This window comes from Ammodytes marinus (assembly GCF_949987685.1).
Source record: "Ammodytes marinus genome assembly, chromosome: 10".
Taxonomy (NCBI): domain Eukaryota; kingdom Metazoa; phylum Chordata; class Actinopteri; order Uranoscopiformes; family Ammodytidae; genus Ammodytes; species Ammodytes marinus.
Genome location: NC_137214.1, coordinates 13,931,094 through 13,955,529, shown reverse-complemented (window position 1 = coordinate 13,955,529; position 24,436 = coordinate 13,931,094). Strand labels below are relative to the sequence as shown.

Here is a 24,436-nt window from a genome sequence, read left to right as displayed (position 1 = left end):
AGGAAAGATCCAACCCTATTGATGCAATTCCCGAAAAATGTATGCATATCCCCATCTTTAATATACAGTTTTATTTTGACAACCTCTCTGCAAGTCTGTGTGAGACACTATTTCCACTAAAAGAATAATATAAAATAAATAAAATATATGAGCCCAGAAATAAAATGGTTCAATCATATTTTTTGATATACATAAATGTAACAAGTTGTGTTAAATGGGCATATGATATCATCTCATATCGATCGCGACCCCCTGAATGGAATCGAAGTCTTATTGCTACAGACTTTTTGAAATCGGCAGATATGGTATAGTTGTCGAATGAATCGAGGAAACCAGCGATTTACAGCCCTACTAAAGAGTTGAGAAGAGGAGCTGAAAAGGCAGGATGAGCAAGAGAAATGCAGAGTCAAGAGAAAAGAAGAAACAAGGTAGAAGACGGTTGGACACACACGACTCCCAGAGTGGGGGAGTTTTGCATAAATATGGTGCGAATAATGAAAATGCTGGCGGCTTCATTTTAAACACAGCGGCTAATAATTAAAACAGTCTGATCTCACACTGTGGGCTATAGAGACAGCACAGAGATTTTTTATTCATAAGCGGTAAATAAACTGTATCATCTCCCTGGGGGCTCTTGTGAGAGCTGGGGGGCCTTAGGTGCTGACAATTTATTTACAACGAGCTGCGAGCTTGAGTCCACCTACTGCATTCGCTTCACCTCCAATTAGGGGTACGGCAAACATGCAGGTTTAATGGTGAGCATTCTTATTTTTCCAACCGAAGCGGCTGCTCACCAAAACATCCCTATCTCTCAATTAAAATGTGACATTTTAAAGGCAAAAGAATCAGCTTTAAAATGAGTCACTGTTTCCTCCTAGCAATGTTAATCTTGGCAGGACATAGTAGCTTTCCTGCAACAGAAATTAGACCATGGGTAACTGAAAAGCCAGTGAAAACCATCGCAGACGAAAGCTTTTAGCTGGGTTGGCAGCTCTTTAAGGGCGAGGGTGAGGCAGGTCTCGTTGCAGGTTTTTACAGACTGACAACCCTAAAGCCCAGAGGAAAATCTTCCCACACCATGACTCCGCAGCGTAACCATTTGGGATAGAATAAATGTGAATGTGAATGTGAATGTGAAAAAAAACATTTTCAGTAGGCTGCGGTTACACAGGAGCCTCCATCACATCCGCAGTGAAAGTCTGAAATGAAACCGTAACAGCTTTAACATTGCAAGGTTTTATCGGTCTGACACTACTATGTATCAGTGCAGGATGAGTGCATTGAATTTATCTTTTCTCACACACACACACACACACACACACACACACACACACACACACACACACACACACACACACACACACACACACACACCCATCTACCGGCTATATTATGTGCCAGGAGATGCTATGATATACCTCATCTTGCAGCAAAACACACATTTCCACACACAGCCCAGCATGCATACACATCGTCTCATGACAGTATGTGGATAAATAATCCCATTAAATATGATTGAAAGTTTTTCCAGCTGAAGGCATTCACACTCTCTCTCTCTCTCCATCTCTTTCTCTCTCCATCTCTTTCTCTCTCCATCTCTATGTGTTTCTCGCTCAGAATGAGGTATGAACAGGAAGTATCTACAGACAGGCAATTTACAGGCCGGACACCCCCCCCCCACACACACACATACACACTAATACCCCAACACACACACACACACACAGAGCTACACAACAGTCCACCAGAAGGCACTCTTAGATAGGTCACAAAAACTCTCGCTAGGTTGAACTTGGCACTCATGCCTTTCAACCAGAATCCCTTGAGTCCTGTGTGTGTGTGTGTGTGTGTGTGTGTGTGTGTGTGTGTGTGTGTGTGTGTGTGTGTGTGTGTGTGTGTGTGTGTGTGTGTGTGTGTGTGTGTGTGTGTGTGTGTGTGTGTGTGTGTGTGTGTGTGTGTGTGTGTGTGTGTGTGTGTGTGTGTGTGTGTGTGTGTGTGTGTGTGTGTGTGTGTGTGTGTGTGTGTGTGTGTGTGTGTGTGTGCATGCGCTTGTTATGACAAAAGAAACAAGTAATTTTGAACCCAATAAGATGTGAAGTAAGCGTGGCCTCCTGGTGGCAGGCTAAGACACGTCACTAAAGGTAGGGATTCGGCTGACAAGCTCTGTACCTCTCACCCACCACCACTTTATCTCCTTCTTTCTATTTATCTCTGTCACTCTCCATTTCATTACTATCTCGCGAAGAAAGAAAATTAAAATTTCACAGCAGCTGAACTTTTTAACAAAGAAAGAAAAATAAACCCTGCTGTTTGAAATGCGCTGTTGCTATGTAAAGTGAGTGAAATAAACCGTCCAGTCTGTTAAGTCAGCAGTCGTTTTCCCTGTGTTTACCTCATTATGAAGAGACAATGTGCACACTCCAAAAAAGGCTACCGGGTAATTATCAGAGCCTATTCAAGCACATAGTCAAGCAAGAACGATCCTTGTAACCTGAGGGATGTATTGGAAATCAATCATCAGGTCAAACGTATTCCTGCCAGTCATCCTCAGCCTCACAGTGAAGCACCATCTTGTCATTCCTTGCCAAGAGTGTGTTGTAGCTCTGTAATTGGCTGGTGTACATGTTCATTCTTTGCCATAGTTGGTGGTAATTTGGCGTTTGGTTCCACTTAGACTTGTTTTGGTCCAAATTTAGAGATTTTAATTCTTGCTGTAATTCTTTGAATCACAGTTGTGTTATTGCTGTGGTATGTGTCTAAATTTGGTCAGGGCATACACAATGTACGTGTTGTTCAGTGTTCTTGCCACAGTGGTTCTGAGAAAAAACGCGGTGACCAAGGAGCGCAGGCAACCACAAAAAAAGACAGTTGATCTCAGAAAAGCCCTAAGATATCTAATGCACTACAAAATAAACCAAAGAAAGGGCTTTGCAACAAACACCAACAGACACATACAAACTAGAAATGGTCTCTATCCTGCATATTAGCTTTTAAATAGACACATAAACATTAGTATTTAACACCCGCTGTGTGTCATTTAGCCAGCAAAGGCACACATGAGGTGCAAGTCCCAAAAATCTCAAATTGAGCTTTTGAGACACAAGCTCCAAATGAATAACATGCACCCATATGTCATTGCAACACAATTTTTTTGCTCCAGGCAACACTGGCTGCTGCAACAGATGTGATCCGTGGTGCAACTGAAACAAAATTGGAAACCGTAGAAAATGTGGAGCTTGTGTTGCATTGATGCTGCCATTAAACATGTTCTTCGTTTTAGGCTGATACGACAGACTTTCGTTTCTTGCATTTCAAACAAATGCAGTTCTAAACCAATCATGTAATCTTTTTGTTGAAGGGTACATGAAATCTTTAATGTCTCTTAAAATATTCCTTTATTCCCCAAATAATCACTATCCCCTGGCGCTTGATTTATTCATTATTGCTTTCATATAATCCCTCTCCATTAGCTTTCCGAGCGTTTCTTCCAACAAGGATAAAAAATATCTCTTATTTTCATCCAATCACCTCCTTCAAATTATCACATCTTTGGTCCTTTCACCACTGGCTTAATTATCTCGATAAACATCTATTTCTGACACATTCTCTTCAGTGACAGCCACAATGTGTCTCAGCTGGCTGTCATTCCGACCGATTTTTGTAATTATCTCTTACATTAACCTGCAGTGAAAAAGATTAATGACAACAGTTCGTTCGTGCTTTTTCATGGCTGTATCTGTAGTTTTTCTCGAGGTGAAAACAGTTTTAGCATAAGCAAAAATAATCTTCATTTTCATGGAATGGAACATAGCTAATGTTTAGCTGATGTTTTTATTTTCCCCGGGGCGTCTGTATCTGGTGTAAAGGCAGTTAAGGGGACTGTGCAGGCACTCTGAAGTCTTCCCTGTTGCTCAAATGAAAAACCCATCTCTGAACTTATCTCTGTGTGACTTACTATCTCTGAACTGCCTGCATCTCCTACACTATTCCTCTGCTCCAACAAATAGAACATTAAACACACACACACACACACACACACACACACACACACACACACACACACACACACACACACACACACACACACACACATACAAAGCCATAATGCAGTATAACACAGCCTAATGGAAGGCCATTGTGTTTGTGTGTGTACGTCCATGCCTGCTTCAGAAAGCCTCCTAAATGGTAGAAAAACGTTCCCTTGCGTAATGCATCTCTCTGTAATGTTCTTATATGACATCTACTGTGGGATGTTTTTATTTCAGGTTTTCTGTGGATGGTATTTATTATATGTCTAGACAGTCTTGGCCGAAATATGCCATAACTAAATTATATAAATCACTTTTTAATTTCAGATCCATACTGCCTCCTGCAGTGATTTGCACAAGGCATAACTTGGCCAACCCTTGTTAAAGCGGTACGTCCGAATACATGTGCTGGGCTTTTAATCTTCAGCTTTACACATTGTTTTGCCTTTCACACAACGATGAAACGCATTTTACTCGTAAAGCAACTTCTACACATTGATTTATCTTAAGTTTTTGTTTATGCATAATAAATGTACTATAAAACTTTATTGTATGTTCAACAGACTCTTTCCTATGCCTGTGAGCAGACTTTATTACCCCGAATACAGCTGGAATTAACATACAATAAATATCTGGATATCCTCTCTGGATGCGGCAACATTTATTTTAATGACAGATGTAAATTCAAACAACAGGCAATGTAGAATTATCTTTCTTTTAGCTCCAATTTTAGTCTCCATCAACTCCTGAGGGGAAATATTTAGCTCTTTAGCTGCTAAATACTCCACTATAGTCACCAGCTTGTCACTTATTGTGAATGTCTGCTGTTTAAGAGTAGTGTAACGTGAATATTTAGAGTTTTTTTTAAATGAAAACAGCTGCCTGCTTAACCCGAAAACAATGCTATAATGCCTCTTTCACACCGACGAAAGTTGGAGCTAGTTCAGAGCTAGAACCCAGTTAGATCCAGTATTTTGGTTTCACACCGCCAGAGAGTTACACCAAAAGCTGTGACCTGCCAGAATGTGTGACCCTAGAGGGCGCTGTTCTTATTGATTAACCCGGTCTCATAGGCTATGTAAAAACGTTGGTCCATTGCGAAAATTGTAGAAGTTTCTCAAAATTGGCACTGAAATGGTCAGTGTTAAAAAAATGTTCACAGTGAAATGTGTAGGCTATACTTTTTCCACTGTTCAATCATCATTTAAATAGGAAGCAATCAATTTAATAATCTCTCAATTGCAGGGCTGTTTTTGTAAAACTACCATGTTTTGAGCTGTGGACCAACATAATTATTAAAACATTTCACTGTGAGAATGGGTCGCTACATGCCTACAGTCTATTGAAATCAGTTCATTAATAAGAACAGCGCCCTCTATGGTCACACATTCTGGCAGGTCCCAGTTTTCCGCACAACACCGGCTCCAGGCTGTAAAAACTGCTAGAAAATGTGAACTGCCTACGTCAAGGGCCGGGGGAGGGGTTATCCTGACCAACCAGACCAACTCAAACCAAATGCACGCCATATTTAAAAGCACAGCTACTACGAGATGTAAACACAACATAATTACCGAATGTAGCAATCAAATCGACCTGCCAAAATACGCTGTAACGGTCGTCTTTGGTTAACAAGGACAAGCGAGAGGCAACGCGTGTAAAAATAAGATGTATCCACCGCTGTTGTTGTGCTCAAAGCCAGCGCTAGCTGTAGCGTTGGCCACGAGAGCAGCGACGTCGGGCGATGTACGCAGACGTTTACAGTGACGTCATGATGTTGCTCTCTTGCCAGCTCTGGTCGGTGTGGAACCAACTGGTTGGTAACTGGTATTAGGCTGTAACCAGTTTTGAACTTGCCTTAGCACCAGCCCGGAGCTGGCTCTTTGTTCCTGTTGGTGTGAAAGGGGTATGAGAGGGGTGAGAGTGAACCACCAAATTTGTGGCGGTAAAGCTAAACAATTAGCAATTCATTCTTTGTAGGTTCATAAATACAAGGGATTACTTTCCAATTATGGTTTTTTCACATCCTCATTTGATACATTCGGCTATATTACTCAGCAAGTTAAAAGATTAGCAGTAGGCTACCTAACAAATCTTCCCTTGCAAAAAGAATTATGATTTACAATGACGCCTGTCCGTAGAATTGCTCTCTTTTTTTAAAGATTGAGAAGCTGAAGTTCACAATCTAATTTGCATATTGAGCTCTGATCACAATGCGGGCATAATGCTTATTACTCCAGGTGTAAGTGCAGAGGCCCTTGGATTGAATTTGATTATCCAGATATCGATCACATGTTCATACTAAGTGTAAATGTGGTCTATTCCATTCAAAGAGCTGGCTTATTGCCCTTTGCAGATAGCATTGTTTCTGCCTTACATTTTTAATTAAGGTTTTCTATTTATATACTGTACATTGTGGAGAAACAAAACAGATCAGAGAAATGAGAACAGTTCTCAAGCCCATGACATATTAGGAGCACAGAGTATGTGCCTTAGCCTGCTTAGCAACCATTTACATTAAGATTTTCTTTCAGTGATATTAGGGATAGAGGTGCATTTTCCAATTGACATGTGTGTTTCTTATGATCTGGGACATTGCAAGCTTTTCTAAATATTGTTGTTTCTGTGTAAAAAAAAAGCAGAAAATCTAGTTGAGATTGGAGTTTTTGGCTGGCTTTAGATTCAGTCGTTGTTAGTTTGACATCTTAGAGATCTTTGTGTTCCACTATTATTTGTTAAGGATCAGAAAATGAACCTTAATCCTCACTAAATCAACCAGGGTGCTGTCTGTGTTTGAGTCTCTGTAAAGCACTACAGTTATGAAATCATTGCTTTGGGGGTGGGTTGAACTCTAAATCTGGCTACAAGAGCAGTGTTTCCCACTCACATCCTCTTATAGGGAGGGGTGCGTGGAAACATTGCATTGATATGCAGGTAGCATTTTTTTTTTCATACCAAGAAACGAATCACATTTTTTTTCTTACTGTACTTTTGTGTACTATATTGTGAACATATTTCAGTGAATTATTGGGCTCTGTATACTACATATTTTCCAATTGCTTTTTGATGTATGCCATGAACATGAAGTTGACAGGACAATTTCCTCTCATGCTTGATCAATAAAGCACAATCTGATCTTGTTCAATTCATCTGACTGGTCAGTGGACTGAGCTGCTAACCGTCCTCTGAAAGCCAAAAAATAAAATGGCCGTGAAAAGGCCACAAGCCAGTGGAGGGCAGTTTGGACATCATCCATTTGTTACGATCGTATTTTAATTTGAACGGGGGCCAATTCCAATATTGAATCATTCATAAAAGGAAAGAAGTTAACAGCACGCCAAAGTCGAGCATCAATATGCTTCGTAACAGTCCAGTCCTGGTTTCATTCTTCTGAATTATTTACATTTTCCGGTAAAAAATTAATGCAGAATGTCATGACTGTAGGCATGAAAACAAAGCGGAGGTCGCTCTTTGATAGACGGTTAAATCCATCCCTTATGTTTAATAGATGTACATTTACAGTATGAGGTAATGAAAAGGAAGATTTTTCACAACAATAAATAATAATAATAAATAAATGAATAGATGAACAAAATCAGAAATCATTCAGGTTAGCACATTGGATAAGAAGGTCAAATAGCCTCGGGACAGCAGACAGATTGCTTAGATACATGTAGCGCTGACATTCATCTTTTCCCCTAGACACCTGCTGTCCTGCCACAGGGAGCTGACCCAGAGCCTTGAGAACTGCTCACTACAATGCAATCACTCGCTGGTAAACTGAACAGACCGACAACAGGGAAAAATACCCTGAAGAAAACAGGCAGCTTTAAACCAGGAGAAGGGCGTTACGTTTTCTGTCATTCATCAAGTTCCAGATATGTTAAGTGTCACTAATACAGATTTCTATATTAAAGATGGAAACAAGGAGTTTATGTAATGGGAAATTAGTCATTGCAGTGACGAACTGACAAAATGATTTCACGGCTCTGCATTTCCCCTGAGTTTTAGCATTTTTAAGCTCATTGTTAAGCCTTAACAGTCCACAACTAGGGATGGTAAGATACAAGATTTAATCAAAATTGGGAAATAACGCTCACAGTACGTTGATTGTAGTGAATTTGCATTTTTGGGATAATCATGAATAAAAATAAATGTGAATATCTTGATATGAGATATAATTAAAAAAAGCTGACTAATAAACTGACTAGCTAGCTAATATAGTGATTTCTGGATTTTTTTAGAAAAAAAAACTAGCTGGTGAACAAAGTAAAATATTTAGCAGCTAAACAGACTGATAAATCTCTTGGTGATGACCAAAACAGAGCTAAAAGAAGTGTAAGTATTACTATCAGCAGGCTGCCAGAAACCAAATAAATGCTAATGTTTTTCTTTGTCTGCTAGGTGTGTAATACGCAACTGTTTGTTATAACATTCACCTTTTGAAGTTTACATAGTGATAATCTGCCGATATAGTATTTCCTGCTCCTTGCACTGCCCCCAAGTGGCCAAACAGATCAGGAGATGCAGGTATAAAAAGCAAAAGCATGTCAAAACAACACCATATGGTGTTGAATGACATTTCTTTATATTTTTTCAGCAAATCTCATCTGCTTTATCCAGCCATGCAGTTTTTCACTGCCAGTTCTGATTGGCAATTCTCTATAAGACACATTTTATCAATCTGATATTGGCCTCATAATCAACAATACTGTCAGCAATACTAACACGCAAAGATTAAAAACTGCTTAAAAGACGCGATTAATCTGTCGGAAATAATTATATGAGTTGGATTGAGGGCCACACCATAGGGTCAACGACTGACACACTAACTGCTGAATACATTGGCACTACTAACATTGTGTAACATGTCTTTCAGCACATGTGCTGTTACAGATGTGAAGCTCGGTCAGCTGAATTTCAAACAGGTGCTGAGGATTTTTAAACAGTTTATTTCTCTCGGAGGTTTAAGAAGGGCTCTGCCTTTTGTTATGATGAATAACGCCTATGACAGATTTCAGGGGAGAACATGTAAAATGCCATTCATGCACAGAGACGATGCTGATTGTTTGCTTGACTGGGAAACACCTCGGTGTGATGCAGGTTTTAATTTTTAATTGTTAATTTAAGATTGTGTTTCAAACGGAGAGTTATATAAGCAGCGCTGTCGGATGGGCGAATAAGAAGAGATCAAAAGAAGGGCGATGGAGAAAGAGTGTTTTCAGCCTTCTCCTCTTCTTTATTCTCTCCACATTCTGCCAATGTGCGGTTCCCTCTAACTGCCTGACTTGCCCTGGATTCTCTCTCTCTCTAGGACATTACACTTTAATCTCATGTTCTGTGCTGCTGTCTCTCATTCTCTCTCTTGCCCCCGTTTTAGTCTCTTTTACTCTCACTCTTTTCTCTTATTCTCTGTTCATTTATCCATCCATCCATCCCTGCCTTTCTTCTCTAATCCCATGTTCTGTACCGCTTTGGCCTTCAGAATCTCATTCTAATCTGCCGGCTCAATATGGCCCCGTATGACTGCTGCTAATCCTGTGCTTTTATTTGTGTATTTATGTATGTATGTGTGTGTGTGTGTGTGTGTGTGTGTGCGTGCGTGCGTGCAGGCAGATCTATGTTAGTGTTTACAGAGATGTGAGGCAGTTTTGCTGCTGAAATGACTTGCATGACGCAACATTTAGTTGTTTTGTGTCTTTACTCTAGTCTAGTTGGTGTCCTGCACAAGAAATTGTTTTTTTAAGAAGAGTAGAGCATGTCCATTGGGAGACAGTATTGTCCCTTCTGACACATGCAAACGCTTGGACAAACATATAAACAATAAAGGCCACATGCATTTATACACATGTAACAACATGAGCACGCACTCACACAAGGGGTGCAGGGAGGGAGCAGGAAAGAGCCATTGGAGGGATGAGAGAAAACATGCAAGTGGGAATTCTATCTCTTTACAAAGTATAATCTCTCACTTTAATCTCCCTCTGCCTGAAACTCTCCAAAGCCCTGCTGTTTAAATCGCTCACTTATTTTGCTGCCCAAAAAACAACACACATCCATATAAACAAGCACAGACAGACATACATTTTCCAGTAAGAGTTATCAAAAAATGAGTCTGTAAGCACCCACATGTATGCCACCACCATGAGTAGGCTACTACATTGACAGACCCTCAGCCTATTATAACCTGAATGAACCGTTCACCCCTATGCGAATGCACTGTCATCATCCCCAAACAAATCATACCTTTGTTATCCATTGTCTGCCTCCCTGCTACCTCGCTACTCTTCAAGGCATCCTTGTCAAATGATCATCCTTCTCAACTTAATGGTCAATGTCGCGGGTCCGTAAAGTCCGGGTGAGCATTCAGCATCGGAGAGGACCGGGGGGGAAGATGGTCGAGTCTGCCTGCTCCGGAGCTCCGCGATGCGCGCTAGTTATCTCCCACCCTGTTGTTCCACTCTACTGTGGGATAATGTGTTTGTGGCGCGCGCGCGCGTGTGTGTGTAAGAGTGAATAAGCGAGAGAGAGACAGTGTGTGTGTGTGTGTGTGTGTGTGTGTGTGTGTGTGTGTGTGTGTGTGTGTGTGTGTGTGTGTGTGTGTGTGTGTGTGTGTGTGTGTGTGTGTGTGTGTGTGTGTGTGTGTGTGTGTGTGTGTGTGTGTGTGTGAGTGTGAGAGACTAACCTCGGATAAAGTCACGTTTTTTCTTCCCCCTCTCTCTCTCCAAAGTATTTTCGTTGTCGGTGTCGCTGTTGGTTACTTAGCTCCCCTCAGCCGACATCTGCGTCAACTTCGTTACTTCTACTCATCAACGGCTTGTCATAATGTTCATCCTTTTTCTCTCCCTCTCCTCAAACGGCTCCGTGTCTCTCCCTGAGCGCAGAGCAGCGGCAATAGGTGCGACTAATCTCTATTTTCACCTCGGTGTATCCCCCACAGTCCTCAGGGCGCCCCAGTCTGTTGAAATAAACCCACTGTGTTTAGTAACGGCTTGACAGGTGTCGCCTCCAGCGCACCTTCTATCCTTCTCCTACTCCTCTTCTTCGCCCAGGCTGCGCGTGTATTCTGTCTATGTGTGCGCGTGATAGCTTTTGTGATGGGTGGGGGGGATGGTGCTCTTCCCAGTGACTCTCTGAGCTCCGTTACAGGGGTTCAGCAGGTCACTTCGGTCCAGCAATTACCGACAACCCAAGCATTAGACAGACAGCTACGCACGCACACACGCACGCACACACGCACGCACACACACACACACGCACGCACGCACACACACACACACACACACACACACACACACACACACACACACACACACACACACACACACACACACACACACACACACACACACACACACACACACAGTCCAACTGTATAGTGGTGCTCCTGCTGCCTACATATACTGTAGGCCTACAGTCAGTTTGGGTTTTTTTTTTAAATGGAAAAGTGGAAAGGATTTCAGTCCTTCAGGGAAGGCAGTCAGATGTTTCTCACACTTGTCAGAACTGTGAAAAAGTAGCTTGGATCTATAGCTTATCTCTATAGTCAGTCTAGTCAGCCAGTTGAGTAGGCTGATGTAAAAAAAATCACACAATCAGGTGAAATTAATTCAGAGGCTATGTTCCTCCACTCCTTAAGATCTTAATGACTGGGAATCGATGTGTTTAATTCAGACTTTGTGATCAATGATTTTTATTTGCCTAAGAGACATACCTCACAATTAATTTGCATGTATTACCTTTGGGCAGTTGTCTCACAAAACTGTCACCACAGCTAAGCCCTTCGGGTGCTGCATACACAGCGATATTAAATGGAGCTTTCACTGGCAGAACATGATGCAGGTGCACAAAACCAACAGACCCTTACTGCATTCAAATACGCAATGATATTTGCACATCAGGGCACAGAGCATCTGTAGAGGGCACGTGTGGGCCCCCTGGGGCCCTGGTTCCAGGTGCGTCTGCACCACCAGCACCCTCTGGCGCTCTTCCAGAGATAGCTTCTCAGGATTTAGTCTGATTCAGTTCAACCAACTCCCACGGTCAGACTCACAGATTACAATGAGACAAAAAACAAGGTCCACAGTAGAAATCGAAGCCTGGCAGATTCAGTATTTTAAGAGTTGAAAAATCAGAGGAAGTATTGATATCTTGGTTGAAATTCACTTTTTATATAAAACATATGGTAAATTACCTCAATATACACGGACACCTATGTTATAAACTAATATTGTCTTATTTATAAGTAATTCTCAATAGAAACTATTTCATATATTTGATGTAAAATGAGGGATAGACACAATAATGTGAACACCTTAACAACATGATGCAATCCAATCCAGTATTCTTGCAATACATTTAACTTTAGGAAAGTGTATAATCAATTTTGTTTCAGGCATCAGCAAAGTTTTCATTCACCTCTACAGTGGTTCAGTATCTCCATTAATTGTGATATTGTATGGCATTGCATCATACTGTAGTTCCCCCCCCCCCCCCCCCCCCCCACCACATTGTACAAAAACAATGCCAATTATATATGATTGCAAACGGCTTTATACAGGGTTCTTTTTCAAATCAGTGTAATATTTTGTTCATTTTGTTTAATAGTTTCCTTAATGAAAAATAGCAAATCATATTCCTGCAGGAGCTATTAGTGTGTCTGCAGTAAATTGCTGTAATGTATTTTCTAGTTATCCCTCATGGTATTAGTTTAATAGCTCTGTACAGGCAATTATTGTCTTAAGTAAAAGTGTGTTAAAGTGTTTTAGCTGCTCAATCTATTCAAATTCACAGCAAAAAAATTATGCACTCACTTGTATGTTCAGTGGCATGCACAGGTAGACCTGAAGTGGTACTGAAGCACCTGCCCTTTTCCCCTGGCCCAATCAAGTGCCCTTTTGAAAAAAAAAAAAAAAAATCAGATTTTTTTTTTTTTTTTTTTTTTTACGGTGTATGTGGCCCATGCCGACATTATCATCTATACATGCTCAACGATTAAAAACAATTTGACAATAATGCCCCAATAAATAGGCCCCCCCTCCTCCTCCTCCGCACATACTTCCTTTGTCAACGTGAACTCGCAGAGTGGACACAAACGGAGGCGCGTTGCAGCAGCAGTTCACAGCTGCTGCACACACACACCTACTCCCCGGCCTGCCCCACCAGCGAGGTAACACATACATGAATGGAGTCAAGAGTGTATTGTTTGCCCCCTAAGCCTCAGTTGCCAAGCTATAACTTGCATTTATTTGTCTCTGTTATAAAGTAGCCTCTATCATGCAGCACCACACAGCTGAGCATACATTAGCCGACTGTCCTGCTTAACAAGCTAGCCCAAAAAAAAAATAGATATGACGTGATGAACACAACTAATGTCGCCGGAGTTTGTCATTGGTACAGCATGTGAATCTATCAGTATGCTGAATATTTATTGTTGTTTAGGTTTACTTTAGGCTATATAATTAACACTTCACTTGCAGTAATTTATTTGCTAAATGACAAACAGGCAATTCCCAATTGCCTGCAGAAAAAGTAGCCTTGTGCCTTGTTGTAATGTAACCAAGCAGTCTTATTCATATGGTTGGTCTCTTGTTATTTACAAATTGCAGTGTAATGCCTAGAAAAGAGAGGTTAAAAAGGAAAAAGAAAGGGAGCTACAGCAGGCAGCCCAGGGGAGCAGCTCTCTGCTCTCCTGGATGAAAGCATCCACCAGCAGCAAGGAGGAAGATGAAGATGAAAGGTCAGAGTCAAGACCAGAGTCATGTTAACTGTTCAGGGCCTTTTAAAGATCAGATTTTAATGTTGAACTGTTCCTCAAATGTTATTGAAATATCTTAAAAGCTGTCCACACATTTTATTTTAACTACGCAAAGTGGGTTGGTGGTACTAAATCAGTCATGAAGCTATATAAGCTAATTATATTATTTTGTCCCAACCATAAGTTATTTCTATGTTACAAGACTTGCAGTAATCTTGTATTTACCTTTATAGGATATTATTAGTACGGAGATCAGGGGCCTAACGAAGACTTCAAAGAGAGAATTCAGGATAAGGGATTATCTCAAAAAATCCGAAGCTGACTGTTTTTCTTTCAAACATGTACATTTTTTCTTTCTGCTTTTTGGTAATTCTGTGTCTCCAAATTATTCCAGAAAATAGTTCTAAATAGCCCACATTGACACAGGTGATTTAGCTTTAGCTTTCTTCTCAAAGTGCACCTGATTGATGAATTTTACTTTAAAAGGTTAAAATTGTACCCTTAAAATTATTTGGTCATTTATCGATAGAATGTATTATGCTCTTTTTTTTGCACTGAGCACCTGCCCCCCAAAATGTCTGTGCACGCCACTGTGTATGTTTGTAAGTTTTAGTTGAGGCAATAAAAAGCCTGCCACTGATTTGCATCTACTGCTGGTCATGGTTGTTGATAATTTTCTGAAGAGATGTTACCTGTATTTTCTTGCAAGTGAACCAGAGATAAATTCTTTATCCAGTATTGCCTGTTAAAGGTTTAGAAGGTGAGCTAATCTGTTGAACATCTGGATGATGCCAGCTGTGAGTCGGCAAGTGTGTTGCATCACCGCTTTGAGGTAATGTACACAGGTTATTAAAGTTATAATATAGTTTTTAATACAAAATAGGTCTTAAGACTGTCAGACAAGCTGGTATCAAGCTGATATTACCTGATAATGTGTAACAGTGGGACAGAGACAGCCTGTGAGTCTCCATATTTAGATTTATTCAGAATCTGAAACAACATGATCAAACCACTGTAGTATCTTTTAAATCTAGCCCTTTGTTGGAGCAGTAGAGCTTTTAATGCATGACATGCATGCAATAACTCTACATGTTAACACCACAGGGTTGCAGTAGCCTAGTGTTATAGTTATCTAAGAAACCTGCTGAAAAAAAATAAAGAAATTGGCTTACCTCCTTTTTATGTCTAGGATTAAAGGAGGAGGGTGGGTCAGTATTGTCAAACATGGGGGAACAAACTCCCCTTTGCAGCCATCAGGAGTCAAGCTATTAAGAGTCTCTAAAATCTTTCAAATCAAGTATATGTTTTCAAGATAAAGCGGGGGTACTACCAGAAAAACAGAAAACTAAAGATTGTAGTGGAGCAACTTAAGGAGCTGGTAGGAAACATGTAGCTAGAACTAGTCGATCTAGATTCAAATGTCAAATTCCAAATTAACTCATTAACCATTTACTCTATAAATATAATGGCAATCGGCAATCAGCAAAGCCCTAATGTATGTTAGATTACTTGATTGGTCTCATCAAACAGCTTTAAAAAAATATATATAGAATCAGGTAATTATCTCTGAATTGATTAATCCAATCATTTTATTTAAATATTAATTTCTAAATATAAATGGTTTGGGTAAATGCAATCTTCACAAAAAAAGCGCAATTCAGCTGCAACTATTTTAGTTTTTTCTCCTCTCGTTGTCAATCTTACATGCCAAGGCTGCTTCTGTCAAATAATTATTGATAATGTTCTATTTAATTGATTTGGCTTTATATACTGAATGACCGACTCACTGGCTCTCTTTCTCTTGCACCAGCTGGGAGTTTCTTACTGTGGAGTTGTTGAGGCAAGCTGTAGCCAACTGTTAACTGTAGTCACAGTAGGGTTTACAGCGGAAGAGTACATTGTACACATCTCCCCTTCAGTTGGCCATTCCTCCATCACGTCGCTGCTAATTTGCATAAAGTTGAACCCACTCCCTGATTCCAAGCTGAATTTGAATTCTCCATGCATTAATGAGAATCGAGTGACTAACAGCTGCTTTGTGTCGCATTGTCTCTGTGCAGGTGTGAATGCATGTTAACGATGTGAAGGTAATTAGCAATGGAACGTTCAACGCATGTCACCTCATTTATTATAATTTTTTTTTACGTCTCAAATGTAGATTCTTGGAGAGTGTCAAAGTAATTTTTTTTTGCTCTCTGTTAACCGCCACGCTATCAGTATGTGACAATCACAACCTTGGAAGTGAAATACTTGAGAAGTCTTTTTATATCAAGGTGAGAATAAAACCATAGGAAGCCTTAAATCACATTCACAGTGAGTTTCTGGAGTTACATTTGCTGAAGACCACAAATGAAAACATTATTTTTTCATCTTTTTAGCCTTACGGCGAATGCATCCCTCCGTTGATCCATGTTTTAATGCACAGCTGTGGGACAACGAGTAGTTGATACTTAATCTTTGTCTTTGAATGCTCTATAAATGCTGTAACCAGATGGTTTGCAATTGAAGGCAAAGGCCTTTTTTTGGGGGGGGGGGGGATTTTTAATTTTGTACGTTCAATTTGCTCCTTTAATCTGATCCTTCGTCTGCTAAAATAAGGGATGTTTTATTTCATCCTAAAGATCAAAACAGCCATACTATATTCCCTTTTAATCTCAGATAAAAGGTAGAACAGTGTCTGCATTTATCCTGCGCTCTATCAGTAGCTTTGTCCTTTTTTTCCGCCATAAAGGACGACAGCAAATTGATTGGCATTCTCAGGTGGACCAAGTATGGTAAATGATGGCCAGAAATCAAATGACCCAAAGAGGTATTATGGTGGTTAAGACAAGTGTGTATAGGAAGGGGGAGAGAAAGAGTGAGAGAAAGAGAGATGGAGAGGGAGGAATACACAAACAGGTTGCACTGGGACCTGGGGAATAAGGGAGGGAGGGAGGGGGTGGCTTTGAGAGCAGAGAGACTGAAAAATAAGACTGAGGGCCACAGAAAGCAGGAGGCTGGTTTAACATAGAGTTTCAAGTAGAGTAGACTGTAGCCAGCCTGTTTTGATCATCATGCTCACACCTGACTTCTAACATAATCCCAAAACACACACACACGCACACACAAACTCAAACATTTAGCGCTTTGTATCCTTTAGCCAACTTCGCCCTCCTCTTCCTCCTCTGTCTGGCCAGGTTTAACGCCTTTAGCTCTTGTCCTTCACTGATGCATCAATCTCTCCGGCCTTGCATCCCTCTATTTTTTCTCTTTTCTATGAGCCCCCCCTGCCCCCTCCCCCTTCAGCATGATTACTTACCTCCCAAGAAAGAAGAAGTACACTCCATCCTGTTGTTTTATGTTCCCGGCAAATTTAGTCCTGCATCTCCCTTCTCCACCCTCAACTCTCTTTCACTTTGTCTCTGTCTCTCTCACTCACTCTTCGTCACCCCTCCCTCCCTTCCTCCCTCTCTCCCTCCCTCTCTCCCTCCCTAAGACCTCCCTCCGTCCCCCGACACCTCACACTCTCCTCCGCATGCTCTCTCCCTCTCCCCCCGCTCTGTATGTAGTTTAGAACTTATCACCCTGATCCCTTCCCCACACCGATAATTGGTGTGTCTCGGCAGCAGATGCTAGCACGCTTTATTTAGCAGCTGAGTATCAGCTATTCCAATTAGACATGTAATGCCAATAAGAAAAAGGAAACTGTTAGCCTCTGCGTATACACTGCACCACGGGAGTCGAGAGTGTGTTTGTTTGCCCATTTGAAACAACTGTGGCCAGTGCGTGCACACACTCACAAACACACATAGACATACATAGTTACACTAAGTAAATGGTACATGTGGGTTTTAACAGATGGTGAAACACTTTCCCCCCGAGTATTGACATTACTCTCTCTCCCCCTTTCTCTCTATAATTAACTAGGTTTCAGTAACAAACCTTTGGGCTTTGCCGTTGCCATGGTAACCCAAACTCTGTCTTGATAGTCTGCATTTGTATGTGTGAGACTGCTGGCCAGTACAGTGTATGTGCGTGCACGTGTATTAGTGTCCACACCCTCCTGTGTGTGTGTGTGTGTGTGTGTGTGTGTGTGTGTGTGTGTGTGTGTGTGTGTGTGTGTGTGTGTGTGTGTGTGTGTGTGTGTGTGTGTGTGTGTGTGTGTGTGTGTGTGTGTGTGTGTGTGTGTGTGTGTGTGTGTGTGTGTGTGTGTGTGTGTGTGTGTGTGTGTGTGTGTGTGTGTGTGTGTGTGTGTGTGTGTGTGTGTGTGTGTGTGTGTGTGTGTGTGTGTGTGTGTGTGTGTGTGTGTGTGTGTGTGTTCATGTCCAGGTCCCTACAACTGCATGATTGTGCATACACATGAATATTTTGCTTGCTTTGATGCCTTTGTTTTCCCCATGGGGCTCCAGAGCTGTTCTGTCTCAAGCACTTATGTATCCGAGAACAGCAACATTACATGGTATCATTGATTATTTATCATCGGCCTATTGTACCTTATGTAAGCCAATCTTGGTAATGATATAATCCCATGAATAAAGATTAAAAGAAAGATTAAAATAAAGTGGGGAGATTAAATAAAAAAACGTAAAAACTGAACTTGTATTTGAACTTGAAAATAGGATTTGGGATTTCAGGACTGCCTGTGCAGCCAACTGTGTGTATGATATTGAGCTCATGTATAGTGGTTGTAGTTGCATATACAAGAAAATTATTTTATATCTCTACAAGGAGATTAGACATTAGTTTTTTAAGATACTGAACTGAAGTAAGGACAGACAGAATAGCATTGCTAATGGTTCAACAAAGCTATGTCTGAAAGGCATAGACCACTGACTTTTGCACGATTTTGTTGTCTGGATTAATTTTAACGTGCATGGAGATAATGGTGCACACTTTGCGAAGGCATTCTTTCAAAGGGGAAAAAAGAGTTGAAATCCTCCCCGCTCTTTATTTTTACACTTTATGTCATCTTTATGTCTTTTCAATATGTATTTCATTCAGAAATGACAAAACGTATAAAAAATCTTGAGCGCAACAAAACGTAGTGAATAAACAAGTCCCAACCAGCCCTCAAAAGCATTTAGTGATGTTATAAAGTGTATCTTTTGACCTGCTCCCCTTGACTACCTGTGTTTGAGTTAAGATAACCTAGATTAGATGAGCAACCTTTGCCTATTTCTAGGAATGCTTTATGTCGCCTTTTCTTGAGCCGGACTTTTCCTTTAAAAGTCAGGGATATTTTACTTAAGCCTTCCTTGGTTGTATTACACTGTCTCAACAGCACCTTAAGCATCCCGGCTCCACCAACAAAGCATTTGTACATAGGGCTGTTTTCAGTCTGAACACTTGCTTATAAAATCCAACAAGCACTTTGTTCAGAGCAAACAGAGGCCTTGACCTGCCATTTGGTGCCCTGGATCTTTTTGGTTGTCTTGACTGATATTTATTGTGAAAGATAAAAACAAGTTTGCTATGTTCAAAGTCCACAACTCCATGCCTACTGTGCTGGCAATGTGGCTGGCAATTCTAGGGACATTTAAATTGTTTGCATCTGGTGTTATAGTAGCTACAATGGAGAGGGATTGCCAAAAAAAGAATTTTTCCCAAAAAAAGAGGAGGAAAAAGAAAATCAGTAATTCAACATCTAAACATCTAAAAATCAGTTTCTGACTTGCTTTGGTTTCAGTCCCTCAGAGGGAAGGAGAAAAAACAGAAGGACCTATTATTTCACACTATTTTGCAGCAGCCGTTCATCAATTTTACTGGATGAAATCCCTCGCAGAGGCGGCAGAGATAAAGATTTCTACACTGATGTCAGCCTCAGTAATCCAGAAGGCAATAAAGCCATAAAACATGTTGTGTTTTGAGTAACAGGAGAGAAAAGTTTCATTTTCCCGGCATGATGACTCTCACTATTGCTGTGTGAGTGTGTTCTCTGGGCTTTATTGGTGAAGTTATGGGAAATGTTGCACATTAACTGACATGGATGTAGACGGGGCAGGTAGTGGGGAAAAATACATTTCCACACTGCATCACAAGATAAGTCGTCAAATGCATTAAACATCATAAACGGATACTAACAGTAAAAGCATCCGCGGGAGTATTTATTTTTCATTTAAAGTGCACTGAAGGAACCCCTTAGGGCTGTTTTCCTGATATCCTGGCCAGGATTTATCCACCTGGCCCAGGTAGTTTAACTGTGACAACCTTTTAGTCTTTTATCTAGGTTTGAGGCGACTGCTGGTCTCACATGATTTCTGTCATCTGCTCAAAATAATCAATGAGAAAGTGAAACCATTGTTAATGTGTCATTGAAAACTAAGAAATACAGCTTCAGAGTTAAAACATAATTTTACCCCCTCTCTGTTGACTTTGGGTGTCTGTGGGACCCTAATTGTTCATCCAATATACCAATATGTAAAAGTTAAACTTGTTATAACTATGTACTAATTGTAGATGTACAAATCATCATATTTGAATACAGATTGCAACACAAGAGCTATAGTTTCTACAAAAAGATTACTTTTTTTTAGAAGTATTTACACCTTATTAACTGCCAAATGTAGCTGCTAAATAAAAAACAACCAACTGGCAAAACTACCATTAGCTAGTTTACGCATGTTTAGATTGAGGATTAAAAAAAAAAATTCTGACCCCGCACTTGATTTAAATAATGTTCCATAAAATACTATTCTATAACTACATAAACTTGGAAGATATTACATTAAATTTTCTAAAAGTTACTTCAAATGTTATGAGGATTCACACAAAATTATCAAAAAGTATTAGTTACGTTATAGCGTAATCAGGTATGTATACCATTAATTTTAAACAGCATGAATAAAACTGTCGGACATTTTACTTCATTACGTGAGCCAGTTAGCATGTATTATGCAGATGTATTCAAGTTTGACAGTTATGTTTGATGAATCATGTTGCTGTTATGTTGCAACTTCTTGATGCTAATGTGACTTGCTGTTTATATACTTTATTGCTTTTGATTGGATGGTGCAACAGATGTTTCCTAGCAACTGATTTACACTATGCTAGAGTCTTATTTGCTTAGACATTAAAGGTGTCTTTAATGGTGCAACTTAATAGAGTAAATTGCAAGGTTAAGCCTCAGTTACGATGAACAGAGAGGAAGAATTTTTACACTTACAAGCGTTAAATAGGGATTGATCTAAAAAATTGCTGGTGCATTCCAATCTTGTTGTCTCAGGGCTGGCTCACTGGTTCACTCCAGCACCAACAGCTCTCTGATTACTGTGGTTTGTTGTCCAGTTCTCCAAGCTGGAGTCGCAATCAAAGCTCTTTCAGACACATCAAGGAGGAAACACCTTTCACCACTCAAGAATTTAGATGCACACACATGGCCTATGGGCATGTTAGTCAACATTAACAAGACCCCGTTTTGTGATAACACTCTTATAGCCTACAGCTAATCAGCCAGGGATGAAATGTAAGACTTAATGGAGGCGTTTTATTTGTCTGAGCTTTAACATTCCAATGAGCTTTATTTCAGTGCCTCATGAGATCTATCAGCTCTCAAACAAGCTTTGTACCTGAAAGAGTTTAATTACAATACCTGTATGCTATGTATGGAGCTGAGTGGAGAGATGTGAGTGAGTCAGTAGTGCGCATATACGGAGAAGGAAAGTGTGTTAAACGGCTGAATTTAAGTGGGATCTAGCATTAATGAGCCTATGGGGTACAGTAAAAATGCTGAAGAGAAAGGGATTCTTGAGAGAGAAAGACAGCTGTGGGATTTAGTCTCTGCTTTCCTCTGTAAAATCAACTTGCCGGATATACTGTCTGAGTGCAAACCCAATTGGCACAGTGCCTACTGGCAAAGAGTAGCTCAAATGTGTGAGACGTCCTCTGTGTGTTCTGATATAACTTTGTAGTGGTCGGAGAGAGATTATGTGCTTATCAGATTTTCCTAACATGGTCACAGCATCCAAAATTTGATCTACCAGCAAGGAAAAAAACATGGGTAAAACCTGATTTGCATGAGTTTGTGGGCAGGTAAAAGTTTTTTTCTGGAGGGCGCTGCAGATATCCCCGGGCTTGCACTGCTGACTCCACACGTTCATGGATAGGCAGGTGAGAAAAACACTTAGATACCGCATATGTCAGAAGCAACTTCAGCCAGCCTTATCACCCTGCCAGCAGTTTACACTCTCAAAAACATGTGCAGTGACGTGATACAAGTCGAGAATGTAATGATTTCGGACAGACTGGTCAGGCAGGCTACTACCATTAATTCTCTTTACTTGCCTCACTGGAAACAGAGCTCATTATTTTGGTATTTTATCTAGACTGCAATCACCCCTTTGTTATCAAGGTTGTTTGATTGACTTGTTTTTTATAACTGAAAGATGAATTGAACCGTATTGTCTATTTCTTCCTACAGAGTTGTTTATTTGCTTTTGGACTGTAGCCTCAGCATGAGTTTATTCATTAGCCTTGCAGGCAGTGAGGCTACTCGTTTTGTATTGTGCAATGCTTCTCAGTCCTCATTGAGGTAGCTGGGAGCCTGCTGGTTCTCATTCCATCCATCTGACCAGAGACTGTGCTACACCTGCAATGCCAGGTGAATGCAATTAAACGGCTGGTTGGAAAAACCAGCGCCACTGTGGGCCCTGAGGACTTGGATTGAGAAGCACTCTTGTTGAGAAATGCTGATGCCACTAACGAACAATGTTCTGAAGGACAAATGCAGAGACACATCTTTTTTTGTTTTACCTCCCACCCAGCAAGTAAATATAAGCAAAAGCCTCAAGTTAGTTCACCTCAATTATAAAGATATAAGATAAAGTAAACAGCACACACCCCGAAGCACAACAGTGTAAATGAAGAAATGCTCTGAACGCAGATGTTAATAGTTACACTGATGAGGATTTGTAATGTGTTTGTAACACTGTGGTGACAGGTCAGGATGGTGCAGAGCCCCACTCTGTGTTTATGGCCACAAAAGATGCTTTTTACACTGATTAGAAGGCGTGACATTGTGATTTCTCTCTTGTGTCCGTGCAATCATAACCTTCAGCAGTGCCCAATGTTACATAATGTGTTTATTGTGATCAGAGTTGCAACTAACACTTTTTTAAATGTTTGATTAAATTGTTGTTTATCTATTTCATTTAAATAGGTACAAAATAAAGCCCAAGGTGACATCTTCTCATGTCTTGTTTTGTTTGACCCAAATATGTTGAATTTAAGCATAAGCAACGTGTGAGAAACTGGAACCAAAGATTATCTTCATAATACCAGTTTGGCTTGATTGAAATTATTATAATGATTGATCGATGATGTAATGAATTATCAATTGCAAAAATGGTTGCTTATTAATTGTCTGCCAGTTGATTCATTGTTTAATTCATGAGCTCATGTTTCTTTTTAATGCCTATTTCTTCTTTCTTGTCTCTCTTTCAGCCAACCAGACTCTGCTGGGCGGAGGTGGAGGTAAGTCACCACCTGTCTGATCCAATGGTAGTGTGTGTTTGTGTGCTTGCCAATATACTTGTTGTTATTAATAGGACAGCTTTGTGGTGCAAATAGTCCTCTCGGAACACGGAATAATTTAAAATGTTGTTCTTTTAATCAGATGATGCAGTGCACTCGCCCAAAGAGTGTGGGTGTTTTATGTCCCATGTGTGGCGTGTCTGTCTGTGTTTGTCTTTGTAGCAGGTAGCAGGTAGCTCTTTGTTGTGGCAGGTGTTTGCGGTTCGCGTTTGCATGCAGAGCTGTGTGTGTCTGTCTGCCCGTGTTTTCGTTTGAGTCGATAGTTCATAATTTATGGGTGTGAAGTGCTGTGGACATAAACAGTCATTTTTCAGTGTATTGTTGACTCAGTGCTTTGCTTACGTGTGATGTTGGACGTCGGCGCTCAATCGATACTTGTAATAAATCTCAACAACTAATGCGGCAGCCACATTCACTAAAGGATGTACACACACACACACACACACACACACACACACACACACACACACACACACACACACTCCATCTTTGTGTGCGTGTGTGTGTGTGTGTGTGTGTGTGTGAGCTAATGCTTGCAAATTTGGATGCAGTGTTTGCCTGCAGTTGTTTTCTCTTGCTTCATTTGGGCTTTAGCCTTTCAGACCAGCTCTGCCATTTAACTTTCCAATTTGTGTGTGTGTGTGTGTGTGTGTGTGTGTGTGTGTGTGTGTGTGTGTGTGTGTGTGTGTGTGTGTGTCTGTGTGTCTGTGTGTGCATGCATTTGCTTTTGCTTTCAAGTCTCCATGGCGACATATCTAGTGCCACACCTGAATGTGGCTGTGTGAATTTGTATGTCCATTCATAGCAGTGCATTTGCCTGCCACACACACACACACACACACACACACACACACACACACACACACACACACACACACACACACACACACACTCACACAAAGGCTCCACCCTTACTGATATGCAGCAGCTGAGCCTCCACACTCTTCTGTCCTGTGGCTTCACATACACGCACACACACACACGCACACACACACACACACACACACACACACACACACACACACACACACACACACACACACACACACACAAGTGAGCACACAAGCATCTCCAGATCTACAGCATCGTTTCATGTTGTCCTCAAGTCTCCGATGGCTCTACAAAGGCTGTCGCTTTCCAGACAGGC

At 40.7% G+C, this 24,436-nt stretch overlaps 1 protein-coding gene across 1 annotated transcript in view; it reads left to right on the top strand.

Annotated features, from left to right (window-relative positions):
- Positions 1-24,436, top strand: part of macrod1 (mono-ADP ribosylhydrolase 1) — a 107,928-nt gene that overhangs the window by 39,518 nt on the left and 43,974 nt on the right. The window contains exon 4 of the mRNA XM_080036174.1: positions 23,200-23,229. Coding sequence (XP_079892300.1) covers positions 23,200-23,229 — 30 coding nt within the window. The remainder of the gene's footprint in view (positions 1-23,199; positions 23,230-24,436) is intronic.